Source organism: Agelaius phoeniceus, chromosome 1 (assembly GCF_051311805.1).
Source record: "Agelaius phoeniceus isolate bAgePho1 chromosome 1, bAgePho1.hap1, whole genome shotgun sequence".
NCBI classification, from domain to species: Eukaryota; Metazoa; Chordata; class Aves; order Passeriformes; family Icteridae; genus Agelaius; species Agelaius phoeniceus.
The window spans coordinates 40559850-40572982 of NC_135265.1; the positions used below are offsets into that span (position 1 = coordinate 40559850).

At 35.6% G+C, this 13133-nt stretch overlaps 1 protein-coding gene across 7 annotated transcripts in view; it reads right to left on the bottom strand.

The window, feature by feature from the left end:
* Window positions 1–13133, bottom strand: part of SLC4A7 (solute carrier family 4 member 7) — a 93827-nt gene that overhangs the window by 24373 nt on the left and 56321 nt on the right. For 5 of the 7 annotated variants that reach the window (XM_077176965.1, XM_077176957.1, XM_077176986.1 and 2 more), the window contains 6 exons: window positions 7756–7871; window positions 6934–6993; window positions 6185–6342; window positions 4157–4244; window positions 2457–2603; window positions 976–1079 (listed from right to left, as the gene is read on the bottom strand). In XM_077176965.1, coding sequence (XP_077033080.1) covers window positions 976–1079; window positions 2457–2603; window positions 4157–4244; window positions 6185–6342; window positions 6934–6993; window positions 7756–7871 — 673 coding nt within the window. The remainder of the gene's footprint in view (window positions 1–975; window positions 1080–2456; window positions 2604–4156; window positions 4245–6184; window positions 6343–6933; window positions 6994–7755; window positions 7872–13133) is intronic. The other 2 variants (XM_077176978.1, XM_077176970.1) reach the window with 1 other exon arrangement.

The following is a 13133-nucleotide window of genomic DNA, read 5'->3' on the forward strand; positions in this document are numbered from 1 at the left end:
GGTAAGTTATTACCAAGAATTTAAAAATCAATTTTAAAAAATCTTAAAGATTCCAAAATAATAGACATTAATTTGCACTTAGAAAAATTTGTTTTATTTTTAATTATTAAAAAAACCCCAAACACTCCTAAGAAAAAGAAAAGTCTTATCTACAGATAATTTTGTGAGCAGAAATGAACTTTTTAGCTCCACATACTGTGTACAAAAACAGTAAAAGGTAATTATAACAAAGCCACAATGGTAAAAATCAACACAAATGTTGTGAAGTCTTTCTTGCAAATGTATGAAAAAGATGCATTTGATTTAGAAGTTTATTATTCTGGGGATAACAACACTGTACATATACTCCAAAATTTTTCAGTTGATTTAATCTCTACTCTCAATTCAGATATTAAAGTTTAATCATAACCAGGTATTTCCAATGTTGAAGACTTCTTTAGCAAATATTTTAGAATTAACAGAAAACAACAGTAACTGAAAGAAACTCCTTCTGTTTTATTTTATCTCTATAAGAAACCTGACTGAAACCCAAAGCTAACCAATACTAAACTACTTTGTGCCACTTTTCATTTCTTATTGTTCCATTTCATACACGCTTAATAAAACAGATTTGCATTAATGGGATTTTTTAGTACCTAGCCAAACACTGAAAGTTGCATATTCCTGCTGTAATTATGATAATTGCAAGCCCCTGAAGATTAAAACTTAAAACCCAACTTTTAAAAGTCAGTTAGTTAAATTAGGCAGCATCTTATGTGAAATCCTTCACAAATGTGTTGAGAAACATTGCCAGAGGCTTGGAAATACTTTAAGCAGATTGGCACTTACAGGCAAGAATCCAACACTTGAAAAGGACAAAGGATGCGCTCTGACACTTGTACCGTAATTTTTTAATGTTTAAATGTCAATCATTACGATGAAGATTTATCACTTCTATTTCTTTATGGAAGCTAGCATTTAGGGAAGTGAACACACCTTCCAGTTCTCTGAAGTTCAGGTCCAGCATGATGGCCTTCTTCTTTAAGATCCCTTCCTGTAGGAGTAGATCCATTTGGAAATTTAGGTGCCTTCCTTTTCGCCTACAGAAGAGATGTGGGGGGAAAAAAGGAAAAAGGAAAAAAATACTTTGAGACTGCTTTTACACTAAAAAGTATAATTAAAAGAGAGTGTGCACAAATCCTATGCCTTCCACACCCTTTTTCATATTCCCAGCTCATCAGCAGTCCTCCATTTTCCAAACCAATCTTTTGTTGAGAACAGATGACTAGAACTGTACAACACCACCCAGAAGACCTTATTAGTACCTTGCACAACAGTATTCATCTTCCCTCTACCTATAAGAAATAGATTACTGAAACACAATGAAACAAAGCCGAGATGTTCAACACACAGTAGAGGCTCAACCATGAGTCAGGAATCTTTAGATATTATTTTTCTTCAACCATTTACAGAGCAGAAACATTTAACATGTATCAGAAACTGACCTCTTTTTATGATACACAGAGTATTTAGTTGAAATATAAATGAGAAGTAATTCCCCTGCTGAGCAAGCTGCTTACCAGCTCCTCATAAATTTTTCAGCTGAGCCTGCCTTCCAAAAAACCCTGAGCCCAGCTTATTTTGGAAACAAGTTACATGGTAACCTCAGGCTACTCATGAATAGACTGCACTGCTGTTACCCCATTCTATTCCACCCACTCTGCCAAACCACCACAGGACTCGACACCAATGTCAACCTTCTGAACAAAAAGCTCTGGTCTCTCCCCTACTTTTGATCCTGGAGGCCCAAATTCCTTTAAGTTGTAAAGAGGGAGGAGAGGAAGAAAATCTCTCCAAGGACTCACTTTCCTCAGCTCTCATTGTAAGCCTGCATCATCACAACTGAGCAGTATGATCAATTTGTATCTATTTCATAAACATTCTGTTATCAGTATATGCTACACAAAACACATTGAACACTGTAATGAATGCTGCATGCAAACAGAAGTTCTTACAATAATTTAAATATTCTTGCTGGCCACTGCTAGACTACTCACAGAATTTGGTAATATGAACTCAAGTACAATTTCTCACCAATTCTTCCAGTTCCCACATGAACTCATTTCAGTATTTCAAAAGGAAATATTGTAAGTAAAATTAACAGCATAGCAGAAAACTGATTAAGGCCTTTTTCCCCTTCTTAATTTTTTTTTTTTTTTTGTAACTTAAATGAACAATCAACTTTTTCTTGCAAAATGGATGTGGGGACTTTCCTGATGCTTTACAGCCATCTGGATAGGAGCCAGCAGTGTGGCCAGGTGGCCAGAAAGGCTAACGAGATCTTGGCATGTGTCAAGTAGAGTGTGGCCAGCAGGACAAGGGCAGTGATTGTCCCTCTGTACTCAGCAGCTCAAATCCTATATTCAGTTTAGGCCCCCTCACTCCAAGACAGACTGGACCTTTTTTTTTCCTCTTACCTGGGAAGGAACATTTTTTGGTGGCTCAATTCGTATAGATGGATCCCACTCTCCCGGAGGCAGGACTGTCACTTGGTCTAAAAACTCATCAATTCCTGACAACAAATCATTTCGGTCTTTTGCTTTATAGGCAACATCATGGAAAACCTACAAGAAGAAAGTACTCAACACTCATTTTTATTTTATTTTTTCTGAAAGAGGAACTGATTAGCATTATATAATGATTAAACTTGATTAAAAGGTATGGAAAATATTTTGTAGGTCCTCAAAAGTTTGGCTTTTACTTTACTTGCATACTTTTAAATTAAAAACTACTGGTATGCACATTCCTATGGACCACAAGACATGGAAGTTTTATCTTCAAACTCAAAACTAATATTGTGGTAATTTCTAAAGTTAAATGAAAGTTAACCTTCAATTTTCAGGACATCAAGTTCATGTACTATTGTCTGACTAATTCTGCCTTACAGCCATTGTACCACTATGCTGTGCTAAATCATGACAAAAAATACTTCAAATAAGCTTCAAACCAAACCACAAGCTTTTATTAAGAATAAGAATGCATTTTTATACATCTACCTTAATTAAGTTTAGAAGACTGCTTAAAAAGCACAAGAAAGCAATCCTACTAAAAAATCCTATACCATTTTATAGACTACTACAACATGAACTCCAAGATATATTTTATACACACACAGGGAAAAAATGCTATTTTACTGTAAAACTGCTTGTAGAAGATGATTCGAAATTGTTCTGTACATTTTAAACCTGAACTGGTTTTCTCCAAATATCATTAAATCTGATCATTAAATCTTCTAATCTTAAAATAGATCTCTGAAGTCTACTCAGGTCTTTTTAGACCATCAAATAATTGATTTTTTTTCTATTTCAGTGATCTAGACTATTCCTAAAAATCAGATCAGCCTATCTAAAAAAGATCAGAAGCTGTAACTAGAGCTTTTAAAATTCAATTCTCACATTGAACAAAAACTGTATTCACAGACTTGTTACCAATTGCAAAATGACAAATTTCTAGTTTACATTACCAAACTTCAAATTGTTCTAGAGTAAAAAGTACTTACATTTCTGCTAGATAACCTTAAAAATTATCAGCAATTCAGTAGGTGGCGCTCAATGTGAAGTCAAAATTAAAACATCCTAATTTTGCTCAGTAAGATGGCATCACTCTTAAATTAAAAGTCCTGGTTCCCTCCTGCGGTCTTTAAAACCAATAGGGCTCTAAGCACATGACTTCAAAAGGCTATTAAAATCCTTATTTTATTTCTTTGATCTGGCTTAGATTAAAAAAAAAATGATGATGACTCAATTGCACGCATTTTTAAAACTTTGTTTCCTGAGCACTTGCGCAGCTGCTTATGTCCTTTCTGACATACAGTGGCTCATACCAAAAGCAGTTCTATTTAATAGTTCTGATAATGAATTTAACATAAAAATGAAATGTATACATTAAGGCCAAATTTTTTTTCAGAAATACATTTAGGATTTCAAGACAGACAAGGAGAGAAGTTAATTTACCATTATCGACTTCACTAACACAAAAAGTAATTAAGTTTACAGTTCTTCATTTAACTAGTTTGAGGTTTTTTCTTTAACCTACTACTCCAAATCATTTACTGAAATCAGTTGGCAAATACCTCATTCTAGACTCTAACTACAAGCATTTAAAACAGATCACTCACGTCATCTGTCATAAGTGTTGCTATTGATCGTCCAATTTCATGGTACTGTGGACATTTTCCTACTGGTCCCAACAACAAAAACAAAAACCTGTGGAGAAAGTAATACAGGTGAGTATGGCTGACTCATCTGCATATATTCAAAAGGGGTTTTTTCAAATTAATATTTAAAAGAAAATTTAGTGGTGAAGTAAAAATCCCATTTTTACCGCTTACGATCTTAAAAGACTGCTGCAACACTGAAAAGATTCAGCTTAAAGTCATTACTGTAAGGAACTCAAATCCTGACCCAAAATTACTCAGATATCTTCTTAATTAAGCCTAATTTTTAAACTTCTTGTAATGCCTTAAAGACTGTAGAAATCCACAGACTAGAGCTCAATGAATATTTCCTCTGGATTCTAAGCCTTTCTGACATTCCCAGTAGCAAAGACCCCTTAAGTGGCAGCCTAGGAGCTCTATGACCTGTCCTACATTCCCTGATGATCACCTTTTCATGGGAGTTCAACCCCCTCACCTGCTGTGAGTGGCCATAGCACACAGAGGATGCACCTACTGTACTTCCTGCAGTACACTTGGGCATACTCATATAGTCTATCCTAGTCTTGTGTCAGTGGAAAGGAAAGGAACTTGGGTGTTGGAACACCTATAAAAGTAAGTGACATTCTGGGAAGCTGATCCAATCTGGGGGTCGAGTCACAGCATATATTAGCAGATCCTTGTGCAGTAACAGTGCCTAACATACAACTCACCAAAACCTTGAACAGGAGTAACATTTTATAAATTCAAAAGGATACAAACCAAAGAGTGAACCTCAGTAATTTGTTTCACAACCCTCTTCCTATATTTCATGAAAATGACATTCCTAAGCACAATACATCTGAAAAAAATAGCACTTTCTTCCAACTCATTGTACAAAAAGGTCACTTCTGTCTCCTTTGCAAGTTTACTACCCTAACTGAAAACGAGAGTGCATCTTAAGAATCCCAGTATGCTATTCCAGATCTGCAAGTCCAAACCATTCTGAAAAACTTAGTACAGAATAGATTCAGCCACAGTAATCAGTATGCAGAAATTTTGGAATTTCCCAAAAAACATTGAGTACTCCTGTCAACTACTCTCCAAAAATTCTCACATATATGTATTTTTGCCCTTCAATAGAGTGTATAAGCTGAAAATCATGAAGATAAACAAACACTTTGATCATTTTGAAACATTAAAAATCCACCAAAAAAACATAAATACAAATGTATGGGCAAACACCACGGAACAGTCCAATACATCAATGTGCACAGAAAATGAATTGTTATCCATGATGATTGATGAAATTATCTTCTACCTTCATCATGAGACCTGTATTTTGAAGTTTTGAACATCTGTGGTAAACATACCTACAAGTGTAGTGGTGAGATCCTTGGGACTGGGGGAGCACAGGTGACTGCACCAGGCTGGATAGCATACTGCAGACTGAAAGCTGAAGATTGACTACTCCAATGTCAATCATGTAGAATTGGGCATATAATAAAAAATTGTTTTTTCACCACCTAAGTCATTCATATGCAGAGCATTTGTATAAAAAGAACAGATGTTCAGATTAGACAGACCTTCAGACCTTCAGTGTGCTCTTCCCCACTGACAAGCTGTGTCACACCGAAGGGAACTATAACTATCTTCGTGCCCATCTTCAAAATGTCAGCACAAACTTGGAAGACTCATTGCTTTTACTCCAAATCAACTTTCAGTTACAAATCCTACACTTGCTTAAGACAGCATCTTTACATGTATATAGATGTATCTATGTATGTGTGTGTGTATATAGAGATATATATAAAGATATATAATGCATTCAGAGAATTTTGTGGCAGATCTCATTCCTTCAAATTTTGCAGCAAATGACTGACATAATGTTAAACAAAACTCTACATTTTTTGAGCTTAATACAGTGTATATAAAAATTTACAGCTATCTGAGATCTTAAATATTATTATCCTATTGCATAAGTAAAGCCAGAATTTCCAGGCATTTATTTACCGTGTAGGAACCGGAACCTCTGTGAGACCCGAGAGAAGCACAGCAGGGGAGAGCCTCACAAAAGCAATAATAGGTCTTTCTAAAAAATCTACTTCTCCCACTAACACATTTGATGCTTCTGCTCCTGAAGGAATTTTCCTCATGAAGTTCATATCAACCTATTCATACAAAGACGAAACAAGTGTTTAATCCCTTACATTTCTCAGCAGAAATTCCATAACATAATTATGTTTATCAGAATTTACAAGACATTTATGCTACAAAGAAAAATTAAAAAGCAAATTAAATATCCCACAATACAGAAAAGACAAACACATTTAGAAAATGTCAGCCAGCCAGCCAAATAATAATAAACTATTTTCTATAAGTTAGAATTACTAACACCTAGTATATTCTAGAAGACTCCAAACTGCATAATCACCTTTCTAATATTATCATGACAAACATTCCGTGATCGGACATAAATTAACAAAATCTATGCACAATTAAGTAAGGAGAGTTCATGTAATTACACATGGTTTCTAGAATGCAGTAAGTTATTTCACAGCCGTGTATTTCAAGTATGTCATAATTTTGAAAAATAATTTGTATGTTCATACAAATCATAAAGAATATGATGGCTGAAAATCTTCACCTTCATTTCTGTACATAATTACAGAAGTGCATTAGAAAATGGTACAGCACATGAACTCTGTGTTCACATACACACACACACAAGCACCAGTGACACTGCTAGCTAGAGAACTTACAGATGGCCTCTTGAGTCCCACACCAAGTGTGCCACAACTACAGTGCCAGGAGGCTGACTCCTGTCCAACAGGAGACAAGGCAGGTGTACACAAGGACAGGCCAAGCAAAAATATATAAACTGTGACAGAGGAGCAGGAATATATGGCACCTGCCATGATCAGATCAGAACTACAGTGTAAGTTAGCTTTCCTTAAGCAAAATTATTTAACTTGGCAAAACAATTTTCTTACAATATTTCACAGTATAGATGACACTTCTGACTGAACTTTATAGTAACAGCCACAATGAAACTTGCCCAGCAAATTTAGATTATGAAAGAAATATATGAGATTTACAGTAGATTTTTTACAAGGTTTCTTTTAGAAAGTGGCATTACGTGTTACTAATGACTAAGATGTACAACAACTTTTGTAGAGGAAACTCAATATATATATAAAGCAAATTCTACTTAAAAGCCCTCTTCACAAAAAAAAAGGAACCAACAAAAAGTTCTAGAAAAATAATTTACAACACAATGTACAAAACTGCTTTCAGAAGAGCCTTAATAGCAGAAGTGTAAATATCTCCATCTGCATGAGAAAGTACAGCAGCTGCACTCTTATGTTACCAAAATACTGAGAAGCATTCCGCTGGGAAGAATTTTAAAACATGTGACACATTTAGCCTAGATCATATTGTGACACAAGTTATCTCTCAGTACCTATTTCATGTGTACACTGGTACACATGTCTTAGTTGTAACTAAGGGGGATGTTACAACCAGCACAGTTTTTGTTACATAGTTAATTGATGCTAAACACTAAGGTGTTTAATGTTACTTACCTTACTAAAATCAACAGTGCTGTTTTCTCTGCTTCCTCCTGTCCCAGTAGCTTTAACATCTACACTTTTCCCAGTGTCCAAATTTCCAGGTGCTGACTGTGGAGATGCCAACAGCCCTAAATTAAAACAAAGGAGATAAGTTCAAAATGGTGCAGGAAATGAACTGAGTGTGAAACACTACCAAAACTCAATGTGGCAGCTTGCTTAACGCAAAAGTGCACGTTATTCAGTAAGTGCCCTACATTAGTATCATAAATGCAACATTAAACAAGTCACTGTGTTGTCAAAAAAATGACATAATTAAAAAAATTAGGTATTGCCCCAAATGATGGCCATTTGCAAAACAGTCACCAGAAAACATCAGCTACTTTAATTGCAGAAAAGATAACTTCTGGCATTTTAATCATAACTGATTCAGTAGTTAGGATATAGCATCTTCACTGTACTAAGAAGTCCTTGGACACCAAATGCAAACACCTCTAGTCTGCTGTGTAGCAGTTACTGTAATTGTAAAAAGTGTCAGCAAGCCTCAGGCTACAACTACAGGGAATGTAGTCAACTAAGTTAACTAAGCTGTAAAAGTAAGTAGTGTACTACATGAAGGATAGCTTGCAAACCATGCTTTCAATCAGCAGACCTAAGCTCCCACTATTCATCCAACCACGTGTTGCTATGTAGAATATACGCTTGAGCTGAAGAGTACACACAAAGTTTTTCAAGTTCAGTATACAGCTTCCCTCTAACACTTGCACCAAAACAAAACTGTGTTATGAATCCTGCTACATTGCCAGCAGCACCGAATTGCAGGTTCAGTAAAGGGTGCAAAAGGCAAGTAACCCAAGCATTCAAACACACTGAATTCCATGTTGCATCATGGTTCTCTCTACCCAATTAACATTTAAAAGCTGGTCTAGGCATGTATAACCAAGCCCAAATCCCACCTTTTGAATTACAGAGCTTTTGCTTGTTCAGTTTAACATGCACTAGAAATGCATTTGGCCTTCTTGCTTGTCTACACTAGACCTTCCAGCTGTGGTGACAGAACATGCTTCCACATGCCTTCAAAACCACATCTAGATAAAGACTGAAGCCTAAACATTGTATTACATGGAGAAAGTTTGTATTTAGGTCAAGCATCTCTCCAGCCAAGATATATATGAAACCCTCTCTGGCTATCTTCAGGCTACTGCTCTATTTTAACTACTGCCACATAACTACTTGCATACCCCCATGTCTATTATTTCCCCATTTTGAATTTTTTTTTAGCATTTCAAATGATGACCGAATTCACTTCACTTCTTCCCCATCTTTGTTTTCAAAAAGCTCTATCAAAAAGTCATCATATCAACAAAAACATGCAGGTCCAAGCCTTTACCACTAATTTTCATTCTTACAGTTCATAAGGGATGTAAGTGGTGCAGGTGTTTTGTCCTGAAGCAAAAACCAAATCCAAGTTAATAGGCTGTCATTTCCTTCATAAATCCTAACATGCACAATGAGCCAACACAACAACAAGAAAAGCCCCAACAACAAAAAATACATTCTACTCTTCTGCTCCAAGATTTATATGTTATTCACAAGAATCATACCATCAACCACCTATGAAATCAGCTGATTTAAGTATTTAACTGCTTAGGAGTTGACGTTTGTAGAACTAGAAATATTAAACAGTTGTTGCAGAAGAGCAGCCTAATACAAAAGTTTAGACATATAAACTTCTTCATTTTCCCCCTTCTCTGTAGCAATACAGGTAACTTAGAATGTTTTTAACTGATGAAAGATGAGTGATAATGCATCGCTTTGCATTTTCTGGAAAAACACTGTGAGCAAGAGCAAGCAGAGACTAGAACAAAAACAGAGACAATCAAGGAGAAGGACAGTGAATAAGGATTCCACATATTAGCAGAAATATTTATTATTTCAGTGCTAAAGTGATTCTTCTGAAAGGTTTGCCTTCAAAATTTCACCGGTCAGTCACAGTCAAGGCTCACAAGTTTTGGCACTGACACAGGAATATTTGTCTGATCCTAAACCATGTGTGAATAGTTTTCCTTTCCGTCAGCCTTGCAGTTGGACAGACTGCTGCTCTCACAAGACAATACTGCTGACAGGTTTTCAGACCTGAGCAAGCATTTCCATATGAGACTGCCTTCATTACACATATCCATCAATCTGCTATTTATAGAGAAACTCTGAATCGAAGAATTAATCTTCTTTAAGAGTGAAACACTTCTATTCCAGTCTCACATCAATAAAAGAACTTATTTCCCTCTCTTCTCCAGTTCAGTAGATGCAAACTCAAGGACAACTACCTAGAAGTACTTTTCAGATTGTAAGACAGAGAAATTCATTGTTATGAAGCTACTGAGGGGATCCTTAAAAACACAGGGCTCTTCCTGATGTTAGTTAGGCAGATGCACCACTTGCCTCCTCTGAAAGACTACAGTGAAGTGAGTCTGGAGTAATTTGGAATAAAACCTCACAAATTCAAGTTAAGGTATTTATAACTACACCATCACTAAAAATCATGTGCTTTTTCTAGCCAACTACACTTAATACTGTGATCACAAAAATCTAATCAACAATATCTACAGAAAAAAGAAAGCAAGAAGATTACATACAGTTGTCTCACATCTGTTTCATATGAAAAAGATGAGTAATATATGAGTTCAACATCTAAGCATGACTATTTCAAAATAACTGTATTTAGAAAAGCAAAAATTATATAATACAAATCTTCTAAATATGAAGTCAACCATATTTGTACTTGAGGAAATAAAAATAAATTTTTAAAACTAAAGTCCAATGCAGCTCTAATGCAAAAAAAAAAAAGTTCAAATTAGTTCAAATTACTACTAGAGGGCAAATAGGCAAACTTCTCTGAATCAATAGTTTCAGGAAGCAATTACTGTAAGAGGAAAGCCGTTGTAAATGTTATTTTGCTCAGTTTCAAAGTACATTTCTCAGTGGACAAAAAGACCTTTTAAAACATACTTCTTTGCTGCTGTTCACAGACATTATGAAACCTCAGTGATGCTGGTGAATTAACTGTTAATTTTTAGCTGTGACACAGCTCACTTCCCAGCCCTTCCTATGGAATTCATTATTCAACAGTTCAAAGATGGGAAAACAAACACTGATCTTCAACTGATGACAAAATTAAAAAAACATTATTAAGAGAAGCCTTTGTCTAGTTGACTTACTATGAACTGATGACTGGCTGATTAAAATTAAGTGGTAGACCAAAGGTGTGTCTCTTTTCCCTCCTTTTACAGTAACTCACATTAAGTTCAGTAACCTTCCAGCTATTTATGAAAACTAAAAAATAAAAGTCTGAATAACACAAGGCAAATGACAGAGGAATGTATACAGAAAAAACCCACCTATTAGAAAATTAACACAGCTCCTCACCCTCACAGGAGGCAAACCAAACTCAATCATACAGATGTGTAAAATGTATTCAGACGGCAATATTCTGAATTACTAGAGAGGTGGTACAGACCATAACCTATAGTGGAATGAACCAGGAAGATTCATTTGGTTTTTTTTCTTAGTTAATACCAGGAAGTTGACTTCCTTGTCAGGGTTTTCTTTGACTCTTGCCTCCCAAGACAGAAATTGGTCCAGTTGCAGCCCTGAAGTCATAGTCTGAGAATGTCCTCAAAACCAAATCTAAGGAAAAACTGTATCTTTCTATGGTCAGATGATTTCTTGAACTAAAAAAGCAGGGGAAACCCCAGAAAACAAAAATATCTTCATTGTTGGTGTTTATCATTCTCTGGAAAGACTTATGGATTAACTGGGAAATCATGCCTTTCAGACTTTTTTCTTTATGAGAAGTATCTGTATGAAGAATAAAACTGATTTGAACATGACTTGGAGATTCTAGTAGAAAGCCTTACTAGTGATGATAGTAATAGCATCATGTACTTGAGCTTCATTTATTTGCCTTCTCCTGGATTATAAAGATCTTGTGTCTGGCATGCTGTCATTCCTGTCAGAGAAATGAGAACTGGAAAAACAATTACAGCTATTATTTTACTTCTGATTTCAAAGCACGTTTGGAAGATGACCTGTGACAGAATTATCGTCACGTGAATTCTCTTAATTTCCCATAAGGAAGTCAGAAAAAGAGATTTGTGTTTGCTTTTCTGAATTTAAATAATGATGAGGCCTCTATACTTCAACTGAAGATAAAAAACTGTGACGTAGTTTCTTTCCTTTTCAGTGACTTGGCTGCTAATGTGAAAAGGCAGATAACCACAGCCTCTTTCTTCTCTGTCAGCATATTTCCACTGTTAAATGTAACAGTGTGCTCTTATTTATTAAACAAGTGAGGAAGAAAGCAAGCAAAGCCTCAACTGATGGAAAAACCAAGGGAGATCAGTCTCCCTGCTCCCAACACACACAGGCCTAAAGCAGTCAAACCTACAAGCAGGATTTTGGCAAGACAAATTTCTAGGAAGGGGAGGAAGAGCCTGATGACCAAAAAGAAAGATGATTCCCCCTTAAAAACACAATCTGCCAGGTAGAATTGTGAAGTTTCTAAATAGCTGGTAATTTTGCAAAAGTAAAGCTAGTATGACCGTACGTATGCAGAATGCAAATGTTATGAAACTTTTACTAAAAACATTTCAAGAAAGGATGGAAAGTTCTAACAGTTTCTTTCAACTTATCTATACGCCTACAAACCCTTTTTGCATATAAAGAAGAAAGGCTTTGCAGATAACAAAATAATAAATTGCTGAGCTCTGGCCTACGAGAACAAGCTCCTAACTACTGTCTCCAATTCTGCCTATCAAACACAGCAAAATGCTAATGGAGTGTCTGATGCTGAAGCAGTGAACTAATGAAGAACTATCCAGAAACAGCTGCAGGTGAACTGAACCTGATCATTTAATCAGTTAACTACTGCTGGTTTTAACAGTCATGGTTTTAAAAAGCACAAAAGCAAAAATAAAACTGCTTGAAAGCTTCATGATACAACTAAACTATGAAAGCCACTAATAATTGTATCCTTCCTAATTCTATTCATATTCACCTCTAATACTTTACCATGGTTTCAGCTGTACCTATCTCAGGATATCCAACACTGGTTTAAGACATTACCTCAACCACTGGCAAAACCAAAGCAAAACCTGCTATGGACTGTAGGTGAGTGAAAGGAAAAGGCCACCATTTTTGACATTTTGCTTATATATTAGATTTTAAAACCATATTCCTTTTTAATTACACAAATAAATGTTAATTAAAGAATTTTTTGCTTGCTTTAGTTAAAAGCTAAAAAGTTAAAAATGCCAAACAAGAAGACAGTCACAACTGAGAATAGATAAACATGCAGGCAGAGGTAACAGTTATCATATTTCTTTGTGCCAAAA